The sequence below is a fragment of the Pipistrellus kuhlii genome, unplaced genomic scaffold (assembly GCF_014108245.1).
Source record: "Pipistrellus kuhlii isolate mPipKuh1 unplaced genomic scaffold, mPipKuh1.p scaffold_m20_p_6, whole genome shotgun sequence".
NCBI classification, from domain to species: domain Eukaryota; kingdom Metazoa; phylum Chordata; class Mammalia; order Chiroptera; family Vespertilionidae; genus Pipistrellus; species Pipistrellus kuhlii.
This window is the reverse complement of record NW_023425562.1, coordinates 14,854,235-14,876,284: the sequence shown is the minus strand read 5'-3', so window position 1 is coordinate 14,876,284 and position 22,050 is coordinate 14,854,235. Positions and strand designations below refer to the sequence as shown.

At 42.7% G+C, this 22,050-nt stretch overlaps 1 protein-coding gene across 1 annotated transcript in view; it reads right to left on the bottom strand.

The window, feature by feature from the left end:
• KATNAL2 (katanin catalytic subunit A1 like 2) overlaps positions 1-22,050 on the bottom strand; it is a 64,129-nt gene that overhangs the window by 34,017 nt on the left and 8,062 nt on the right. Inside the window, exons 2-3 of the mRNA XM_036418212.2 lie at positions 5,253-5,323; positions 507-673 (exon numbers count right to left, since the gene is read on the bottom strand). Coding sequence (XP_036274105.1) covers positions 507-673; positions 5,253-5,323 — 238 coding nt within the window. The remainder of the gene's footprint in view (positions 1-506; positions 674-5,252; positions 5,324-22,050) is intronic.

Here is a 22,050-nt window from a genome sequence, read left to right as displayed (position 1 = left end):
CTATTAGCTTCACCAATACTCATTTTCATGTTATTTTCGAGATAGATAATAGGTCTTCCTAGCAAGAAAAGAATCTTCTGTCATTTATCCTCTTCTAACAGCTCTTTCCATCTCTAAAGAAATGAAAGTAATGTTGGGCTTCTAAAAAGAACCTCTAAAGCATATGATTGTCTAAACACTGTGCTGTACACCTGAAATCAATACAAATAATATTGAATGTACACTAGGATTGGGAAGAAAAAAAAAAAGGACCTGTGATACTCTGAGGTTTTGCCTTCATTGTTCTAAAACACGCATTTCTCAAACAAACGCTAACATAAAGAAAGGAATATCCATGTCCAAGGATTATATTTAAATTGCACTGAATCTAAGGAAAGCTATGGGATCTGTCTGATATAGTCCTTCAGTACAGCATGAGGGGCACCATTTATCTGGAAATAAAAGGACAAGGAAATGCTAATCTTAAAAATGAGATAAAGTTTTATTTCTAGAAAATAGCCAGGTACCTGTGTCTGATGCCTTTTTGATAATTTTGGGGTATTTCTGAAATTTTATAAAATAATAGCTCTCATAGTCCATCAAAATAGTTTCAAGGTCAACATTGTCACAAACTTCAAAGCGTCGTAACCCCAGTTGAGTTTCTTGCTCCAAAGCATTAGCTGTATCAATATATCTTGCCATTGCACAGAAGAAAAAAAAACAAAACAAAAAAATTAAACACGAGTAGAAAGAACAAAAGCAAACAGGCATAAAAAGTCCAGAGCCATTATTGTTTAAAACGTTTTTGGAAGTGTTCAGTCAAATAAGTCAACTAAAAATATATCTTGTGATTTACCTTTTCATTTGTAGCCAAAAGTGGGTATTTCCATCTTTATTCATTTTAGGCAACATTTGACAATTGATAAAACCCAAATTCAGTTCCAATAGGCATGATTTGCCCATCATTGAGGTGATTTAAAAGAATATGTCATGAGCTCTGAAGAAAATTCCCACATATGTTGAGCAACATCACTGAGGAAATTTAATATAAAAAGATGTCATCCAATTGGATGTATTGTTTCTGGTAATTTTTCATCAGTAACACATTCCCACTTCTAGGTGTAAGTAGTATCCTCACCATGGGTTCTTCACTGTCATTTTTAACCTGTTCAGTTGAAAAGCTATCTGACTTAACTAGTCTTAGCAATAAAAACAAGTGCCTTGTCTCACAATCCTCTGAAAGTGGAAAGACTCTCCAGTTCATAATCTTAGTTAACTTCTTTCTAAAAGCAAGGATTCTCTCCTAACAAATGTGCTTAGCTTAGCATACAACTTTAGGGGTTTGTAAAAAACCAAGATTAAGAACTCCTACTACAGGTTATAATTCCTTCTGTTTGACTTGAATCCAAAAGGTAGAAGAGGAAAACTTGTTTATCATTGTTATGCTCTCTTCCCTGGCCAAGATTCAGGCCAGTTGGAAGACTGAATTTTGTTAAAGAAGGTTATCATAATTATTTCCCATGACCTTGCCAATTTTAAAGAACTTGCAAATGTCAACTGGCTGTACTCAGTCAGTTTCTATACTTATTGATGGCTCACCTGGCTTCTACACTCTGTCTTAATCCCCATTTTTCAGAGAAATGAGCTAAACCCACTTTTAATTAATGACTTTAGTTTAATATGAAGTAATATATGCTAATTTAAGAAAAGAACTAGAAAATACTGGTAAGTCAAAAGAAAATTTCACCACTCATAGATAATGACTATTAACACTTTCTCTATTTTTCCAAACATTTTTTTTATTTTTTAGAATATATTTTTATTGATTTCAGAGAGGAAGGAAAAGAGAGAGAGATAGAAACATCAATGATTAGAGAGAATCATTGATCAGCTGCTTCCTGCATACCCCCTACTGGGGATCAAGCCTACAACCTGGGCATGTGGCCCTTGGTCGGCAGGCCGATGTTCTATCCACTGAGCCAAACAGACCAGGGCTCCAAACTTTTTGGATGACTAAATACACATATATTTGCACTTGTAAACAAGAAAAAAAGGAAGATAGAAACAGAGACTAGAAATTGCTTGTAGTATTTACTGATATTACACTATATTCTAAACTCTTTCTAGGATCATAGAATTTTTACTTTAAAAAAAATTTTATACTAAATAAAGTGTTTCCTAAACTATTAGTTGATCAGAGAAACAAAACTGCTTCTATGTGTTCCTATTCCACTACTTGAGTTTGAATGAGGTCTGAACTTGATAGGGTTGGCAAGAGCCACTAGAGGTTCTTAGCCAACAGTGACAGGACAGGATCTCGGGACAAGCAGTGAGCACCAATGAGCAAAAAACAGCAGAAGAGACAGAGGCTGGTAACAGGCACTGAGTCCTAGAGGATGCATCTGTGGTGCTACAAGGACCTGTACCATGACCTCCACTGTTTGATCTCACCAATTCTCCCCCACACTTCCGAACTCTGGTCTTTCTGTTTCCCTAATTGTTCAGTTATGCCATGCTCCTTCTTCCTCTGTGCCCTTGCCTAGAATGCCCTTGTCCATCACATCTGTCTATTGGCATTCTACATATCTTTCACTGTATGTCAGCTATAATTAAAAAATAAAAATGAAAAGAAAAAGACCGGCTCATATCCCTTCTCTAAAAAGCTTTCTCTGATTGTTTATTTCAATCCACAATAATCTATCGTCTTTGCTGAATTCTTGGTATTTTGCTAAAAGCGAGTCTATTTTCCTGACACTGATATGTCCTTAAAATTACCTATATTAGCCCAATGGGTGTAGCTCAGTGGTGTAGCTCACTTATACACCAGGTGGTCCTGGTTCGATTTTGGTCAGGGCACATGCCTGGGTTGTGGGCTTGGTCCCCAGTAAGTGGGAGGGGGAGGAGGAGGGGACAGGAGGCAGATGATCAGTGATTCTCATCATTCATGTTTTTATCTCTCTCTCCCTTCCTCACTCTGAAATCAATTTTTTAAAAAACATTTTAAAAATACCTACATTATAGTTCACTTTTCATCTTGATAATCCATAAATCACTTTTCCATCAGGTCTCAGGGAATATTACTCTAAAATTTTCATTGATTCAAGATGCAAGGAGCCACCTCATGGCAGAAAGGAGAAATGCCTGTTTTGCTAACACACAGTAAACGCTTTATGCCATAACAGGTAGGTGGCAAAATTTCCTCCCCCTGCCAGTTACAGGATAGGCATTGCACAGAAAAGAGCTGAATGTAGGTCATTCAGGTCAATGTAATTTCTTTATTTTTAAGGATGAAAAACAGGCATTATCTCTGTGTACATGGCCAGCAGTGGGACCCTGGGAAACTCACTGGATAAAGGACTTAGATGTAAGATGGGAAACCACAAAAATCTTAGAGGAATTCACAGGCAGCAAAATCTCAGACATATGCCAAAGCAATAGCTTCACCAATACAGCTCCTAGGGCAATGGAAACTAAAGAGAAAAATAAACAAATGGGACTACATCAAAATGAAAAGCTTCTGCACAGCAAAAGAAACCATCAACAAAACAACAAGAAAGCCCACTGCACAGGAGAACACATTTGCCAATCTTATCACCGATAAGGGCTTAATCTCCAACACTTACAGGGAACTCATACAACTTAACAAAAGGAAGATAAACAGCCCAATCAAAAAAATGGGCAAAGGACCTAAATAAATACTTTGTGAAAGAGGACATAAAGAAGCCCAAGAGACATATGAAAACATGCTCAAAGTCACTAATCATCTGAGAGATGCAGATCAAAACGACAATGAGGTACCATCTCACACCTGTCAGAATGGCTATCATCAACAAATCAACAAAAGACAAGTGCTGGCGAGGATTTGGAGAAAAAGGAACCTTCGTGCACTTCTGGGGGGAATGCAAACTGGTGCAGCCACTGTGGAGAACAGTATGGAGTTTTCTCAAAAAAATCAAAAATGGAACTCCCATTTGACCCAGTGATCCCACTTCTAGGACTATATCCCAAGAAACTAAAAACACTAATCAGAAAGGATCTATGGATCCCTGTATTCATAGCAGCACAATTTACAATAGCTAAAATTTGGATACAGCCTAATTGCCCATCAGCAGATGAGTGGATTAGAATAACTGTGGTACATCTACACAATTAAATACTATGCTGCTATAAAAAGGAAGGAACTCTTACCATTTTCAACAGCATGGATGAACCTGGAGAGCATTATGCTAAGTGAAATAAGTCAGTCAGAGAAAGGTAAATATCACAAAATCTCGCTTATTTGTGGAATATAATAAACAACATAAACTGATGAACAAAAACAGATCCAGAGACAGAAGCATCAATCAAACCTCAGAGGGAAGGTAGGGGAGGGTGGGGGCAAAGGGGAGAGATAAACCAAAGGACTTGTATGCAGGCATATAAGCATAACCAATGGACACAGACAAGGGGCGGGGGCAGAGGTAGAGTGCATGAGCAAGGGGGCAGAGGGGCAAAGGAGGAATAGGACACATATGTAATACCTTTATCAATAAAGAAAATAAAAAATAAAAAAGGCTACACTAACTTCAAACTTGTATGGGAAAAGGTGTGTATCACATGAGCTGGATAATAAAATTTAATTGTTAATAAAGTTTTCAAGTACATAATATGAAAAATTTCTAGGTAAATGTGTCAATAAAAGTGTGTGTCTAGGTTGCTGAGGATGGAGTAGGGACAGGAAGAGCACAAGGGATTTTTATGGCAGTGGTGGAAACCTGATATGCATTTGTCAAAACTCATAGAACTGTACACCAGAGTGAGCCCCGATATAAACTACAGACTTCAGCTACTAATAATATACCCATATACAGTATTGATTCATCAACTGTAACAAACGTACCAGATGAATGCAAGATGTTAATGATAGGGGAGAGTGGGAAGCATGGGTGGTTGCCAGCATATAGGAACTCTCTGTATTTAAAAAAAATTAACTGTAATTTTTAATTGATTTCAGAGAGAGGAAAGAAGAGATGAGAAAGAAAGAGAGACCTCAATCAGTTGCTTCTTCCCTCAACCAGGAATCAAACCAGAAACCTAGGTATGTACCCTGACTGAGAATCAAACCCAACACCTGCCACACCAACTGAGCCATACCAGCCAGGGCCTCTCTGTACTTTGTGCCCAATTTTTCTGTAAAATTAAACAGCTCTAAAAATAAAAGTTGTGACTTGTTATTTAAAGGGTGTATCAGAAAAAGAGGACTCATCTCTGCAAGTAATTACAATGTAACATACCCTTCTTGTGTTAAATGATGCAAAATCAAAATAAGGAGATTTTTTCGCCGTGCTTCTGTCCTCACCTTGCACTGTGAACAAAAAGGAAAATTCTGATCAGATGACAATGAGATGTAACACTCCTTTATAGCAAGAAACCCTTGAAGGTAAAGGTACCAGTCGAAACCAAGAAGCATGACTTAAAAGCTAGAAGGCAGTTTGGCATTCCTTGGGATATATAAACTGTTTTCCATTGTTATTTTCTTCTTTTTTTAATCCTCACCCACGAGTATTTTTTCATTGATTTTTAGAAAGAGTGGAAGAGAGAGGGAAAGACAGAGAGAAATATCAATTGATTGCCTCCTGTATGAGCCCTGACCAGGGCCCAGACCAGGGAGGAGCCTGCAACCAAGGTATGTGCCCTCCACCAAGGACCCTCCTGTCTGCAGGCCGACACTCTATCCATTGAGTCAAACCAGCTAGAGCTGTGTTATTTTCTTCTTACAGCTGACTTCTTAATTGTAAACTGAAGGTATTGTGATGTAAATTAGGATTGCGCTTTACTAGTTCTCTTCTTACTGCCAAGATAATTGGCATTTTATTGTTTATAATTGTGAAGAAACAAATATACACAGTCCTATTTGGACCAGGTTAAGGAAAGTGATAATAAAGATAAACTTATGAACCAGGAATCAGCTCTGACATCCCAGGTACTTACCTACTCTTACAACTTAAATTCACTCAGAGTCCCACCCAGTCCCTGCACCAAGTGCAGATGAGTTTCAATCACCATTCAGGGGTGACTGCACAGCCAAGCACTTAGAATAGAGTAACAGAGCCATACAAGGGAAATTCCTGCATAATAATATCTTTATTCAGACTATGTGAATCTTTACATTTATCCACAGTGTTAATGTGCTGCATTTAGTTACCTGGTATCTCAAATTTCCCTGAAGTCTATAGTAATAAAAGTGTAATATCCTAATTAGACCAGACATGCTTCCAAACGACCTTCTAGACGAAGCTAGGGCTATAAGGGAAGCCTGGGTCCTGAGTGCCAGAGGTAAGCTGGTGCTGGCAGCCAGAGGAAGGAAAGCCTACTCTTTTTTTTTTTTTAATCTAAAGTTTTATATATGTCTCCTTTTTTCCTGATTGACCCCCCCACCCCAGCCATTCCCACCCCAGTAGGAATGTTCCACCCCAGTGTCTGTGTCCATTGGTTATGCTAATATGCATGCATACAAGTCCTTTGGTTGCTCTCTAACACCACCACCACTCCCCACCTCCCCATTCATATGACTATTTCATGTGACTACTTTTTATTCCACAGTATATAATTTTCCCAACAAAAGTTCATATCAAAGTAAAGGCTTACATATGATCAAGCTATTCCATAAAACCTTCACTTAAATTATCTGCTTCCACTGATTTTTAGTCTGGGGGCATACAGGGTTGCTATCTAATATGTCTGAAGGTAACCAACTCTTCCCCTTCCCAGAAAACAGAAGTATCTTTAAATGCCCACAGTACCTGGAATGGTACCAAGTGCTAAGTAGAATCTGATATTTCATGATAAGTTTACTAGATAATTTATTTGTTTGTTTGTTGTTTTCAAACTACAGGTCATGATATCAAGTTAATGGGTTATAAACAGCACAGTGTGCCAAAACGGTTTGGATAGAGCTTCGGTCTGCGGACTGAAAGGTCCCAGGTTCGATTTCGGTCAAGGGCATGTACCTTGGTTGCGGGCACATCCCTAGTAGGGGGTGTGCAAGAGGCAGCTGGTCAATGTTTCTCTCTCATCGATGTTTCTAGCTCTGTATCTCTCTCCCTTCCTCTCTGTAAGAAAAATCAATAAAATATATTAAAAAACAAACAAAACAAAAAAACAAAAACAAAAATCCCAGCTCCTGGGATTTATAAAAACAGCACAGTGTACAATGCAATATAATTATCAAAGAATGTGTAACAGGTAGAAGGCTTACTATTGCTTCATGAAACTTCTGTTGTGTTTGCTCAAATGCTTGTGTTCTGGATTTCAATCTCAGATGTCTTCATTAGTTGATCACAATAAAAAAAAGTTTGAAAATCACTATAAAAAATGACAGTAAGATGTGCAACACTATCAGTTTTCATTCACTTTCTGAATATGTTGACACAAGAATTCTTGGTGAAGGCCTTCCTAATTTACAAAAATTAGTATTGGTAGTCAAAGTTTCTACTTTTTTTTTTTTTTTTTTTTTTTGTAGTAATTTGATTTGCCTCTCCTATAGTGCCATCTACTGTACTGGGAGGAGAAGCACTTCATGAAATTTACGTTGTTCCAAATTATTAGTTGAGTAATAGATAATAATCATCACAAAATTCAGCCCAAATTAAATTTGCAAAATAAAAATACATCATATTAAACAAGAAGGGATATGTCCTTAAATATACAAATTCAGAAATTATTGCTTGGGATTTTGAATCAGAATTTTAAGAGTCTGAAAGGAACCTGAAATCTAGAAAAGCAAAGAGATTTGCTCAAAGGCCTGCAAAGAGTTGAGAGCAGAACCCAAGTCTTCTAGTTCCTGGGACAATGCTCTCCCCTCCCCACTTCCTCCCCTGCACTCACCCCTCCTCACCAGACTACTCCCACCCCTGTACAATCACTCCAGAGAGAAGCTGCTATTTAAATTTTCCACAAAAAAAAATTGCATGCCAAATTTGCCAGAATCAAAGAACTGTAGTTACCAGTCTAAAGTGAAGAGAAATAAAGTTTTCTTTGTTTAAAAGAAGTCAGGCAGCATTGAATAGAAAAAACCACTCATTAGTTAGGCAGCAAAAATCAGTAATAATGTATACAAAAATAACTACAAAAAATTGTTTGTTAAATAATTCTACTCTAAATAATCCTACTCTAAAGTTGCAAGACAAGAAACAACAAAACTATTTGCAAAGTTTTCTTTTATTTCTAACCCTGTTTACTATGGGTAATTTTTTTCTTTAAAGTTGGTCAGTTACTAAGAAAGTCAAAAGTCTCAATGTAACCCTAGCCAGTTTGGCTCAGTGGGTAGAGCATTGACACATTGACTGAAGGGTCCCAGGTTCAATTCCCATCAAGGGAACATACTTTGGTTGCATGCTTGATCCCCAACCCAAATCTGGGGGTGTAGTGGAGGTAAGCAATCAATGTTTCTCTCACATCGCTATTTCCCTCTCTCTGTCTCTTCCCCTTCCTTCCACTCTCTCTAAAACATCAAGGGGAAAATGTCTGAAGGTAACCAATAAGCACTCTCATCTGATCAGGTGAGGATTAACAAAACAAACAAAAAATCTCTATATAGGATTGATGGTTAACACATGAAATAAGAGAAGCTGAGCCTTTAAGTGACTTTATTTCAAAGACTCCAAGAGGCCCACACCATAATTAAAATACTAAGCATTAAAGACAATGAGAGAATCTTAAAAGCAGTAAGAGAAAAGCAGTTAGTCACCCTACAAGGGAATGCCCATATGACTGTCAGATGATTTTTTTTTCCATTTTGTTTTTTGTTTTGTTTTGTTTTGTTTTGCTTTGCTTTGTTTTGTTTTGTTGTCAGCTGATTTCTCGAGAGAAACTTTGCAGGCCAGAAGGGAGAGGCAAGAAATATTCAAAGTCATGAATAGTAAGGACCTACAACCAAGATTACTGTACTAGCAAAACTCTCATTTAAAATTGAGGGTCCGACAAAGAGCTTCACAAACAAAATGTTAAAGAGTTCATCGCCACCAAACCAGTATTACATGAAATGAAGGGTATCTTTTTTTAAGGGTATTCTTTAAGAAGAAGACATTAAAAAAATATATGAATAAAATGGTAACAAATATATATCAACAATTAAACCTAAAAATCAAAATAAATGAATAATAAATTTAATGAACAAAATTAACTGGTGAATAAAATAGAATCAGAAGCATGGAGGCATGGCACAGTCTCAAAGGAAAGGCAGGAAGAGATTAATCAAAGGTCTTACCTATGGACACATACGGTAAGGTGGTGAAGATCTGGGGCAAGTTGGGAACCAGTTGGAGGGGGGCAACGGTAGGGGGGAAAGTAGGTGCAATACTGTCAACAATAAAGATTTAAAATAAAAAAGGACCACAAATTATCTGCCCACAAAAAATTATTTTTCAAACAAGAATTGTATAAAATTCACAGAGAAAGTAAATAAGTTTAACCAAGGAAAAATAATAGCAACATTCATTAATCCCATCAGCTTAGACACTCATTCACAGAACTAGAGTTGTTTGAGCTCATTTTTTATTTTATTTTTTTTAAATATATATTTTATTGATTTTGTACAGAGAGGAAGGGAGAGAGATAGTTAGAAACATCGATGAGAGAGAGTCATCGATCAGCTGCCTCTTGTACACCCCCTACTGGGGATATGCCCGCAACCAAGGTACATGCCCTTGACAGGAATCGAACCCGGGTCCCTTCAGTCCCCAAGCCGACGCTCTATCCATTGAGCCAAACCGGTTTCGGCTGAGCTCATTTTTTAATGAACACAAGAGTCCTTCATTAAAACTTCACCAGTGTTTCTTAACTGACCTCACATAGTGACAAATGAATGGTGTCTCTTAACGATTACTCAAAACAAATATCCCACAATTTTAGTGACCATTTCAAAGCAATTATTGGCTAGAATTTTTTTTTTTTTTTTTTTGGTTAATCTTTTCCTGAGGATATTTTTTCCCATTGATTTTCAGAGAGAGAGGAAGGGAGAGTGTGAGGGGGAAGGAGAGAGAGAGAGAGAGAGAGAGAGAGAGAGAGAGAGAGAGAGAGAGAGAGAGACTCACCCCAACCTTCTTATAGGAGATTATATCTTTTAATTTCTGAATAGTTACAGTTCTATTGTTAATAAAGCTAATCCATCTCCTTTGTATGTAAAGTTTTTTGAGAACAAAAGAATTTTAACTAAAGAGCCATGAAAACCATTTTCAAAAGATACTGCACTGGACACTACTAGTGCCTTCCTAACTGAAAAAATTGTGGGGTGCTGTGCCAGTATCAGGGTTAGTGATTGGTGGGTGCTCACCAGTTGTAATGCTTTGTTCATATACTTCAATCTCTCCTCATTTACTCACAAAGCATATGCTTCCTCTGAATCTAAACATGCACAGACACACCTTAGCTGGTTTGTTTCAGTGAATAAAGTGAGGGTCTATGGAATGAAGGATCCCAGGTTCGATTCTGGCCAAGAGAACATGCCCAGGTTGTGGCCTCAATCTGCAGTAGGGGGGCATGTAGGAGGTAGCTGATCAATGATTTTTTTCTCATCATTAATGTTTCTCTCTCTCTCTCTCTCTCTCTCTCTCTCTCTCTCTCTCTCTCTCTCTCTCTCTTTCCCTCTCTCTCTCTCTACCTCTCCCTCCCCCCCCCCACTTTCTCTCTAAAATCATTAAAAAATATATTAAAGCCGGGACCGGTTTGGCTCAATGGATAGAGCGTCGGCTTGGGGACTGAAAGGTCCCGGGTTCGATTCCGGTCAAGGGCATGTACCTTGGTTGCAGGCATATCCCCAGTAGGGGGTGTGCAAGAGGCAGCTGATCGATGACTCTCTCTCATCGATGTTTCTAACACTCTATCTCTCTCCCTTCCTCTCTGTACAAAATCAATAAAATATATTTTTAAAAAAAAATATATATATATATTAAAAATTTCAAAAATAAACATGCACAGATGCAAATGTTCAGGAAGCTGAGAAAAATAGCCAGGGAGTTTTTGCTGTGTTCCTCGGTACTGCATGCACTGCACTGGCTTTGGCTCATAGCTCTGAATTTTGTGAAGATGTAGAGCCAGAAAACTCATTAGAGGAGCAGAAAAAGATCTTGGGAGAGGTGTTTCTAAAAGGGGAGGGAAAAGGAAGGCTGGAGAGGGCAATGGGGGATGTAGAGTTTTGTTTTGAAGAAATGAAAATGTTCTAAAATTAATGTGGTATGGTTGTATAACTCTGTAAATATACTATAAGCCATTGAATTGTACACTTAGTACTTTGGTATGTGGATGATTATCTCCATAAGGAGATTTTCAAATGCAAATGAAGAGGTAGAGAAAAGAAAGCTAGAATGAATGTAAATAATTTAAGTAATGTTTTTGCCCTGATATATAAAGTAAATATATCTAACAATAGAAATATTTTCATGCAATAGATTTATTCTTTTTTTTCTTTTTTATCTTTTACTGAGTTTTTACAGAGAGGAAGAGAGAGGGATAGAAAACTAGAAACATCGATGACAGAGAAGCATCGATCAGCTGCCTCTTGCACATCCCCTACTGGGGATATGTCTTCAACCAAGGTACATGCCCTTGACTGGAATCGAACATGAGATCCTTCAGTCCACAGGCTGATTCTCTATCCACTGAGCCAAACCGGTTTCAGCCATGCAATAGTTTTATATTCAAAGTAGAAATGATAGGGAGAACCGCTTGTCACCCAGAACCTTTGAGGGCCTGCTCAGCACCCTGGTGGCAGCGCCTGGTCACATCTGAGATGTGACAATGGTGGTTCTTTCTTTACTCGTTTTGATGAACTGGCTCTAACATGCCTCAGTGTGACTATGGGATAGACTTGCCAGACAGGAAAGAAATCACAAAATCACCTAAACAGACATTTCCCTTTATGCTTTTTCTTTTTGGTTTTATCATAATTTGAAATGTACCTAACTGTTGAAGAAACCAGAAACCACCATAAGTATTATAATATTTCTTCAGTTCATTGGAACAAAAAAACAAAAAAAAAAACTTCTTCCAGTAAGAACCATAAATATTTTTAAATGCAGAAAAAAATTAAAATATTATCCAGATAGTATCCAGCATTGTCAACATGTAAAAGAGTATGACATGCTTAGATATAATGGAAACATAAATAAGTACAACCCTTTTATAAAGAGCAAATTGAAAAAAAAATCTATCAAAATGAAAACACACATACCGGTTGACCCAGCAATTCCCACTGCTAGCAAATTATACTATAGAATATCAATTTTACTATATTACAGAAATACTTCAAGTTTGCACAGTGATTAATGTTCAAAGATGTCTAACACAGCATTATATTTTTAAAACTTAGAAATAGCCTAAATGCCATTAGTGCTTAAATGAATCTTGGTGTTTGAAAGCATCTCTCCACTCACTTTCAAATATTGTGTCACTCAGGAGAAGAAAGTTTGAATTATAAGTAATACTTGAGCCTGGCAGATGTGGCTCAGTGGTTGAGCATTGACCTATGAATCAGGAGGTCATGGTTCCATTCCCAGTGGGGCACAAGCCCAAGTTGTGGGCGTGGCTGAGTGTGCAGGAGGAAGCCAATCAATGAGTCTTGGTGTTTCTATCTCTCCCTCTCCCTTCCTCTCTGAAATCAATCAAATAAAAAAATTAAATATTTAAGATGTGCTGTTACTTGATTTGTAAAATGTGGTCTTATAAATTTGTTAGTTAAGTGTGAAGTTTGCCAGATCTAAAACATCTTTCTACTCATACCATTCCAACTAACATAGAAAATTATCTTTGGAAATCAAAGGAAGAAATGGGCCACCAAGAAATGGTCAATTTAAACTATAAAGATGGTGTGCCCTTGAAATGGACACAATTAGATGCTCAATTAATTCCTGTCCACTGAAGAAAGAAAGCCAAGACATGAACATTCACCGAGGCATCTCATTTGCCTCTGCTTCAGTAATTTGTCTGTTTTCTTCTTCCTACATTTCCTTTGTGGGCTATTGTGCAACAAAAATGCCTCCATTATCAGATTCAAAATTGAATCCTATGATACTGTAGCCTGAGGAAAAGGAAGCATTGAATATCTTTCCTAGTTTTAGACCCAGAAGATATTTAGGAAATGTTACTGTATACATACCACATTCAACATTACTGCTTTTAATTTCCTTTTTACGGGTGCAATGGAGATTAATTTGCATGAGCTCTTTTCAATTTCTGTAATAAGATCCAAATTTTGCATTAAGCTTTCCATCTCAAAAACAAACAGTTAAAAAGAAGGACACATTGCTTCTTTCAAATGTTTTTATTATAGCTCTATTTTACAGTCCCTGCGTCTAATATTCACTTAAATGCTTGAATATATATGCCCGTAGGTTCTAATTTGGTTTTTTTGTTTGTTTGTTTCCTGATTATCTCCTGTTTCTACCAGGAAACTTCCTAAGTTTCAAATGCTTCATAACTTGAAAAAGCACTAAACCTATCAACAGGAATGTCTCCAGACCCAGGAAGGCATTTATTGTTTTTAATAAAAAGTCAGCACTGGTCAATTACTCAGCAACTGTGTTTCATAAAGAGGGCATTTGTTGTGGATCCTGAATATGAACTGATTATAGAATTTGAAATTGCAGAAAAGTACAAAATCCACTAAAACACGGGGACCTTCCCATTCTATCACATTGTTATTAAACACTGAACTAGATTATGGAATTATGACATGTATGCTCTTTTCATAAAGCTCATGCTCTCACATGATACCTTCTAATTCCAACAGAGATTCTGGTTGCAGAGATCAGACAGCCATCTCAGTAAGTCAACGCCACAGCCTCCTGCTGTCCTCAGTTTCACCTGAGAGGTGAACTAAAAGGATGAATGTAAACCCAAGTCTTTAGAACCAATGTTCTGATAACCAGGCATGAGCAGCAAATGATATCTCAAAGAAATAACTAGACAAATCCAGAAAAAGAGATGCTCTGCAGAAGAATTTTGGTAATTTCTAGCAAAGTTAGTGTCACTAAAAAAAATAAAATAAAATAAAGACCAGAGGGACTGAGAGCTGTGCTCATTCAAAGAAACTTAGGGGAGAGAAAAACAAGATAAAATGCATAATCCTGGATTGAATGCTGATTAGGAAACTAGTTAGTTTAAGAACCATATTTATGTCTTACCATGTGACTCTGTGGCTAAAGTGTAACCTGAAAGACTGAAGGCTCCCAGGTTCCATTCTGGTCAAGGGCACTACTGTATCTCCCAGGTTCCATTCTGGTCAAGGGCACTAGTGTTGCAGGACCCTCCACTATCATGATAGGGACTCCAGCAGGAGGCAAATCACTGTTTCTCTCTGTCTTTCCCTCTCTATCTCACTCTCTCAAATAACTAATGTAGCCCTCCCCCATTTTATTGAGTGGATGGAGTGTTGGACTAGATAACAAAGGGTCACAATTTCATTTCCTGACAAGGACATATGCCCAGATCTAGGGCATGGTCCCACGTGTCCCCTGCAGGAGGACACCAAACATAGATTACCAAGATAATATCTATTAACCAATAGGAAAAAATATATACACGGGTGAGGATTAACGAACAAGACATAAATAAAAATCAAACCTCAAGGAAGTATAGGTACAAATATTGGAACCCAGGACCCAGCAAGGAAGGGAATCCTGTAGGGGACATAGGGTAAATCTGTGAAGATCTCGGTCCTAGGAATAAACACAGAAAAGAAGAAGGCCTGCCTCAGTTTCCCATTCTCTGTGTAGCACAGGCAGTTGGGTGGGAGGGGGAGGGAATCTGTTTCTGAAGTTGGATTGAGATGCAGCCCCCTGCAGGCACAGAGCAGAAACACACCTCAATCCACTCAGGCACACCCAGGGCAGAAACACACCTAAATCCCCTCTAGAGGAAGGGAGCTTCACACTTCACCTCCAATCAGTTCTAAAAACAAATGATCAAGTGCATAGCCCCCCACAGTCAAAAACAGAAACAACATAGTGAGGAACCATGGTAATCATAAGCATTAAACATCAGATACTGGAACTCACAGACACAGACTTTAAAAGAACTATTTTAACTAATACCCTTGCGATAGCATATATTTGGAACAAGTTTCACAAAACTGGCCTAAGACTTTTGGGTGGTCTGAATTGTGTCCCCTTCCCCAAAGTGGAAGCCCTAACCCCGACTACTTGAGAATGGGACTGTATTTGGAGGTCGGACTTTCAGGAGCCCATTTCCCTGAAATGACCCGGTCAGGTCGGGCCCTTAGCCAAAAGGTCTGGTGGTCCTTATAAGAACAGGACCTTCGGACAAAGGCAGAGATACCAGGGATGGTCTTCCGTACAGGACAGACCCTAGGATGCACAACACAACAAGAAGGCGGCCGTTGGCAAGCCAAGGAGAGGAGCCTTGGCAGAAACTAAACCCGCTGATCCCTGGAGCTTGGACCTCTAGCTTCCAGAACTGTGAGAAAATCCATTTCTGTTGTTTAAGCAACTCTGTTGGCTCTTTTGTTAGGCAGATCTAGCAGGCTAATACCGCCGCTCTGTTGAAAACAACAGAAATCTAGCAAAGAGAAATTACAGAAGATCCCACATTGATGAATGGGAAAATCACTATTGTTAAGATGTTCATCCTCCTACATATTGACCTAAGAATTCCATGGGATCGCATTAAAAGCTCAACAGGTCTTTTTCAATAAACTGAATATCTCATTATAAATTTTATGGGAAAAAGGAGAGTCAACAAGATAGCTGTGAAAAAGAGGTAAATCAGAGGAGTTACACTGTCAATTTTCTAGGCATAATCTAAAGCCACCGTCATAGGTAGTTTGATGTTGGCATGCAGACAGACAAATGTATCCATGGGACAGAATAGAGAATTCAGAAATGGGCCCACAAATATATGGTATTTTTATTTTTCGTACAATGTAGGCTGCATAATTCCATTTTTTAAAGAGAAATGAATGTACACATATAATACCTTAAATAAATAAATAAATAAATAAATAAATAAATAAAAATGAAAAAAAATTAAAAATAAAAATAAAGAGGAAAAGATGCTAAAGCCACAGCCAGTTGGCCTAGTGAAAAGGTGCCAGGTTCGGTCAAGGTGACTCCTCACTAAGATGTAGTAGGATGCGTGGAAAAACACCAAGGTCCGCCCCGGTTAACACCTCCGCGGTCCCGAGTGGTGGGAATGGAGCGCGGTTATTTTACTCTTTGTGTTTGTTACAGATTTTTCCCCTCAAAATGGAGTGATGAGTCCGTGTAATCATGCAGTGTTCAAACGGCCGATGGGGACTTCCGAGAATCCTGAAAGCAATGATAATGCTCAGGAATTCTCCCCTGTCCTGGAGCCTGACACTTGAGGGGGCGGCGGGAGAGGGGGGGAGGAGGGTCTTTCAAACCCAGAATGACAGGGGAAATACAGACTGCTAGGTGAATAACGTTCCAACAACAGGAAATCTGAGGGCAAAACTCCAAAAGCCTATAGAACGGTCCCAGGGACCAAATCACATCACTCAGAAACCAATCAAGGCGGAGCAAGCTCTGAGCCTCCCTGATTTCCCCAAGGGGTCAGGGCAGGTTCATTCCTGGGCATCAAGCTGTCCTCTCATAAGTTCTTCTCTAGTCCAAGACATGGAGTCAGTGTGGAGACTGGGAAGGCGTCTGGGGTGAGAGGGGGAGAGGCGGGAGTAGGGGGGCAGGGGTGGAGCAGAAATCACAAAATGAATGAAACTGCTTCCTTCTAGGGTGAAGGTGAAGTGCCCTGAGCCACAGAAAGGGGCCTTCAGCAGATTTGGCCTAGTGGATAGAGCGTCCGCCTGCGGACTCTGGGATCCCGGGTTCGATCCCTGTCAAGGGCATGCACTTTGCTTGCCTCCACATCCCCAGTGGAGGGTGGGGTGGGGGGTGGAGGTGAGAGAGCAGCTCATTCATGTTTCTCTCTCATCAATGTTCCTCACTATCTTTCTCTCTGCAAAAACTCAATGAACACTGGAGTGTCTAGGTCATTCAGCCAATCACTTCGCAGGAACTGATGGGCGCCTCTGTCACACCCCGCTGTGCGAGAAACCCCACACACAAGGGACTGTTCCTGCTCTACCCCACTCCCTCCACCCCCACCCCCACCCCCACCCCCACCCCGCACCCCGGCTAAGCTCTTGCAGTGCACACACATGGCTTTCTCTCCCTAAGCTCCCACTCTTCACCCTGTACACAAGGGGAGGCTCACACTGGACCCAAAGTTCTTCCACTCCATCTTGCCCTCTTCCTGTTCCTGGAACCCGCGTATGCAAATTAAGTTCGCCTCCCTGCGCCTCAGTTTCCTCCTCCAGGACATGGGATTAATGGAACCCATTTCAGGGCTCGCTTCCCGCCAATCATGGAAGACCTCGAGGTGTCACTGGCACCTGCTTTACCCCTGGGCGGGGCCAAACTCCGGCCCCGGGCCTGGGTTCGCCTGGCCCCACCCACCACACGAGACCTATAAGACGGAACCGCTGGGCCTTGGCGGGATCATTCTGCTGGAGACTGAGCAGAGACACAGTCGCGACTTCGAGCGCGTGCCGATCAGCAGCCTTGGCCGGGACTGGGTGCGAGAAGCTGGTTCCTGGGTAAGGAAGCCCTGGGAGGAACTTGGCGGGAAGGAGCGGCATTGCAGACCCCCCATCCCTCAAACCCCGACCCTCACACATACCCCCTACCCCTGTGCTTCGTCAACTAGGGGAGCATATGGAGGGAGAACCCCGTGCATCCCGAAGCCCATCCCACAGCTCCGAGCGCCCAAGGAGGAAGCACAGAGCGCCCTCGCCGATCCAGAGACCCATCCAAGGGCCCCACTTTCGTGAGTGGACCGAAGAGAGAAGGACCGGCCACCCAGCGCCTTCTGGTGCCCTTAGGATGTCTGGGGCCCATCACCCGGACCCCGCACCCCAGGGGACAGGGGCTGTGAGTCAGAGAGGGGAGCACCCGCCTGACAACCCCCAGGACAGCCCCCCGCTGGGGCCCAAGCCGTCCTCTCGTGGCGTCAACGAGGGCAAGGGAAGAGAGCGCCGCAGCTTCCACAAGGCTCAGCCTCCATCGGAGAAGCCTGCACACAAGCCCAAGAAGAAGCGAAAGCGCACACACTCGGGCAAGACCCAATGCCACCCGCAAGGCCAGCGTCTACACGACTTCCACCCAACAGAGGGGCCCGGGGAGCTGCCGCCCAAGGCGAGGAGCAAGCCCAAGACTCCAGAAGGGAAAGGCCAAAGTCCTCACTTGGGAAGGAAGCCAGCGGGACCCCCACCTGAACTGGAGGAGGCGGCGGCGATGGCGGCTCCCGCGGAGGAAGACCAGGACTTAGACCCGCCCACCGTGTCCTTCGAGGCCTACCTCGCCTATGACCAGCCTCCCGCCAGCAAGAAGAAGAGGAAGAGCGGGAAGAGCCCAGCCACCGCGCTGCAAGCAAACAGTCTTGGCAAAAAGGACTCCACAGGCGCCGAGGCGGAGGCACGCGAGTCCCAGAAGCCAACCCCACCCGCAGCAGCCGGGGCCCCTGCCCCTGCCGCGTGTCCTGCCTTGCCCCACCTCGGGCCGTGCCAGCCCAGCGACCCCCCACTTGCTGCCTTTCCACTGACCTCCTCCTTCCAACTGAGGCCAAGGGCCCTGCCTTCACCTAGCCACCAGGAGGAAGCTGGGCTCATGGGAATCAGCCTGAGCTCCTCGAAGCGCGTGTTGTCTGGCTCCAAAAGGGCCAGGCGCAGAAAGATGTTCGCCATGTTCCAGGAGTGCGTCCAACTGCACCAGGAGTGCGTCTACCTGCTCTGTAAAGCCAGAGGAGTGCCGTGTTCTCTTCCGAAACCCGTTTTGCAGAGGGATGCCCCCGAGCAGCTACCTCGCCTGGAGGAACACAATGGAGCGCTAGCCTCACACGCACATCCCTTAGGGAAGGAGCCTTGTCAGCGCGCCTTGGAGAAAGACACGCGGGAAGAAGCCGAGTCACCGCGGGAGCCCCAAGGGCAGGACATGGCAGAGCAGGTCCCGAACATCACGGCCAACCGGCCCGAGGACTCGCCCGCAATCCTGGCTCTTTGGGAGTCACCGCGGGAGCCCCAAGGGCACGACGTGGCAGAGCAGGTCCCCAACATCACGGCCAACCGGCCCGAGGACTCGCCCGCAATCCTGGCTCTTTGGGAGTCACCGCGGGAGCCCCAAGGGCACGACGTGGCACAGCAGGTCCCGAACATCACGGCCAACCGGCCCGAGGACTCGCCCGCAATCCTGGCTCTTTTGGAAACAGGAGAAGCAGCAGCTGTGCAGGAAAACGTCCTGCCCGCCCCATCCCCCACAACACGCAGCCCCGATGCTCCCTCGGAGCCCGCCAGAGCCCACCGAGTTCGCCCCATCCCAGGCAAGCAGGTGCTCAGCGGCCACAAGAAGAAGACTGCACCGCTGATGGCCAAGTCCATCAGAGATTACAAGAACTGGTACTACCGACGACGGTGAACCCAGGCCTTGCCCCCCACTGCACGCACATGGGCTGTGGAAGGAGGCCGGCCAGCACAGGGAGGGAGCGGTCCTTCCACAGGAGACTAGCTTCTTGGCATTCCCGGACACTTTAGGACCTGACTCCTAGAGTTCTCCTGTGTTGCACCTGTGCGCCTTCCTGCCGGTCCAGTCGGAAGAGTGCGTCTGCCACACACACACACACACACACACACACACACACACACACGCACCCATGCACGCACACACCACACACACAGAGAAGGATCTGGACCCATAGAGGACAAGGTTCAGCTTCAGAGTCTCTGCGTGCTGGCAATGTGGTGGACTTCTTGCATTTACTGTGTTTGTTACCTAGCATTTGCTTACATTGGATACCTGGGTCTGTAACTAACTGTGCTTCATGTGAACTGCATTGCATACTACGAAGAATAAAGGTCGGGCATTCCTGTCAGGAATTTTTAGATCTGATCAAGTCAGAGATTCGGTAGAGCTTTCAAACCCTCTGCGAGGGAGGAGGGAAATATAGACTGCTCAACTCAATAAATTATATTTATTAAGACAACTGCCTCCTGGAGTTTCTAGGTGTTGTGCCTGTGAGTCCGTGGCCCACAGCCCCCAACCTCCCACACCAACAGTATGTGTGCATATGCGTTTCTACACTGGCATCCAGAAGGCTGTGGAACAAGAAATGGATAGCTATGATGGTTCCACTGTGGGGGTACATCCATCAAATATACACAAATACATGCTTTTTGATCAAGCAATTTCAATGATAGGATTTTTATCCTTCCGATATAACCGTGTGTGTGTGTGTGTGTGTGTGTGTGGTGAGGTGTGTGGTGTGTGTGTGTGTGTGTGTGTGTGTGTATGACTGTGTGGGTCTGTGTGTGTGTGCGCAGGTGCGCGTGTGTGCGTGCGTGCTTGCGCGCGTGTGTGTTTAATAGTGCTCATACTTGATTATGCCATTTGAAGCCACTTTTCCTCAGGGACGTTTGCCTGCTTGTCAGGGGCAAAGATGCTGAGTAGGGTGCATATGACAACCTCACCCTGGCCAGTGTGCTCAGTGTTTGGAGAATAAGCCCAGACATCCAAGGGTCACGGGTTTGATTCCCATCAAAGGCATGTACCTGCATTACACGTTCAATCCTGAGCTCAGTAGGGGCAGGGCAAATGGGGAAGGAAGGCTATCACCACTATCACCAATATGTATCTCTCCCTTTTCTCTCTTGTGCTGCAGCCACCCTCCCTTCCTTTCTTCCACCCTTTCCAAAAACCATTGGGGGGAGGGGGGGATATCTGCCAGGGAGGATTAACATAAAATGAATTAAAGAAAAATCAAACCTCAAGGAGGTATGGGTTCAAATATTGGAGCCCAGGACCCAGCAAGGAAGGGAATCCTGTAGGAGACCATAGGTTAAATCTGTGAAGATCTCGGTCCTAGGAATAAACACAGAAGAGAAGCTGGCCTGCCTCAGTTTCCCATTCTCTGTGTTGCCCAGGGATATAGGGGGGCCGGGGGATCTGTTTCTGAAATTGGATTGAGATGCAGCCCCCTGCAGGCACGGGGCAGAAACACACCTCAATCCCCTCAGGCACACCCAGGGCAGAAACACATCTAAATCCCCTCTAGAGGAAGGGAGCTTCACACTTCACCTCCAATCAGTTCTAAAAACAAATGATCAGACCGAAACCGGTTTGGCTCAGCGGTAAAGCGTAGGTCTGCAGAATGAGAGGTCCCGGGTTGGATTCCGGTCAAGGGCATGTACCTTGGTTGCGGGCACATCCCAGTTCGGGGGGGTGCTAGAGGCAGGTGATGGATGTTTCTCTCTCATCGACGTTTCTAGCCCTCTATCTCTCTCCTTTCCTCTCTGTAAAGATTCAATAAAATATTTTAAATAAATAAAAACAAGTGATCAAGTGCACTGCCCCGCACAGTCAAAAACAGGAATGACATAGTGAGGCACCACGGTAATCATAAGCATTAAACATCAGATATTGGAACTCTCAGACACAGGCTTTAAAAGAACTATTTTAACTAATACCGTTGCAATAGCATACATTTGGAACAAGATTCACAAAACTGGCCTAAGACTTTTGGGTGGTCTGAATTGTGTCCCCTTCCCCAACGTGGAAGCCCTAACCCCGACTACTTGAGAATGGGACTGTATTTGGAGGTCGGACTTTCAGGAGCCCATTTCCCTGAAATGACCCGGTCAGGTCGGGCCCTTAGCCAATAGGTCTGGTGGTCCTTATAAGAACAGGACCTTCGGACACAGGCAGAGATACCAGGGATGGTCTTCCGTACAGGACAGACCCTAGGATGCACAACACAACAAGAAGGCAGCCGTTGGCAAGCCAAGGAGAGGAGCCTTGGCAGAAACCAAACCCGCTGACCCCTGGAGCTTGGACCTCTAGCTTCCAGAACTGTGAGAAAATCCATTTCTGTTGTTTAAGCAACTCTGTCGGCTCTTTTGTTAGGCAGCCCTAGCAGGCTAATACCGCCGCTCTGTTGAAAACGACAGAAATCTAGCAAAGAGAAATTACAGAAGATCCCACATTGATGAATGGGAAAATCACTATTGTTAAGATG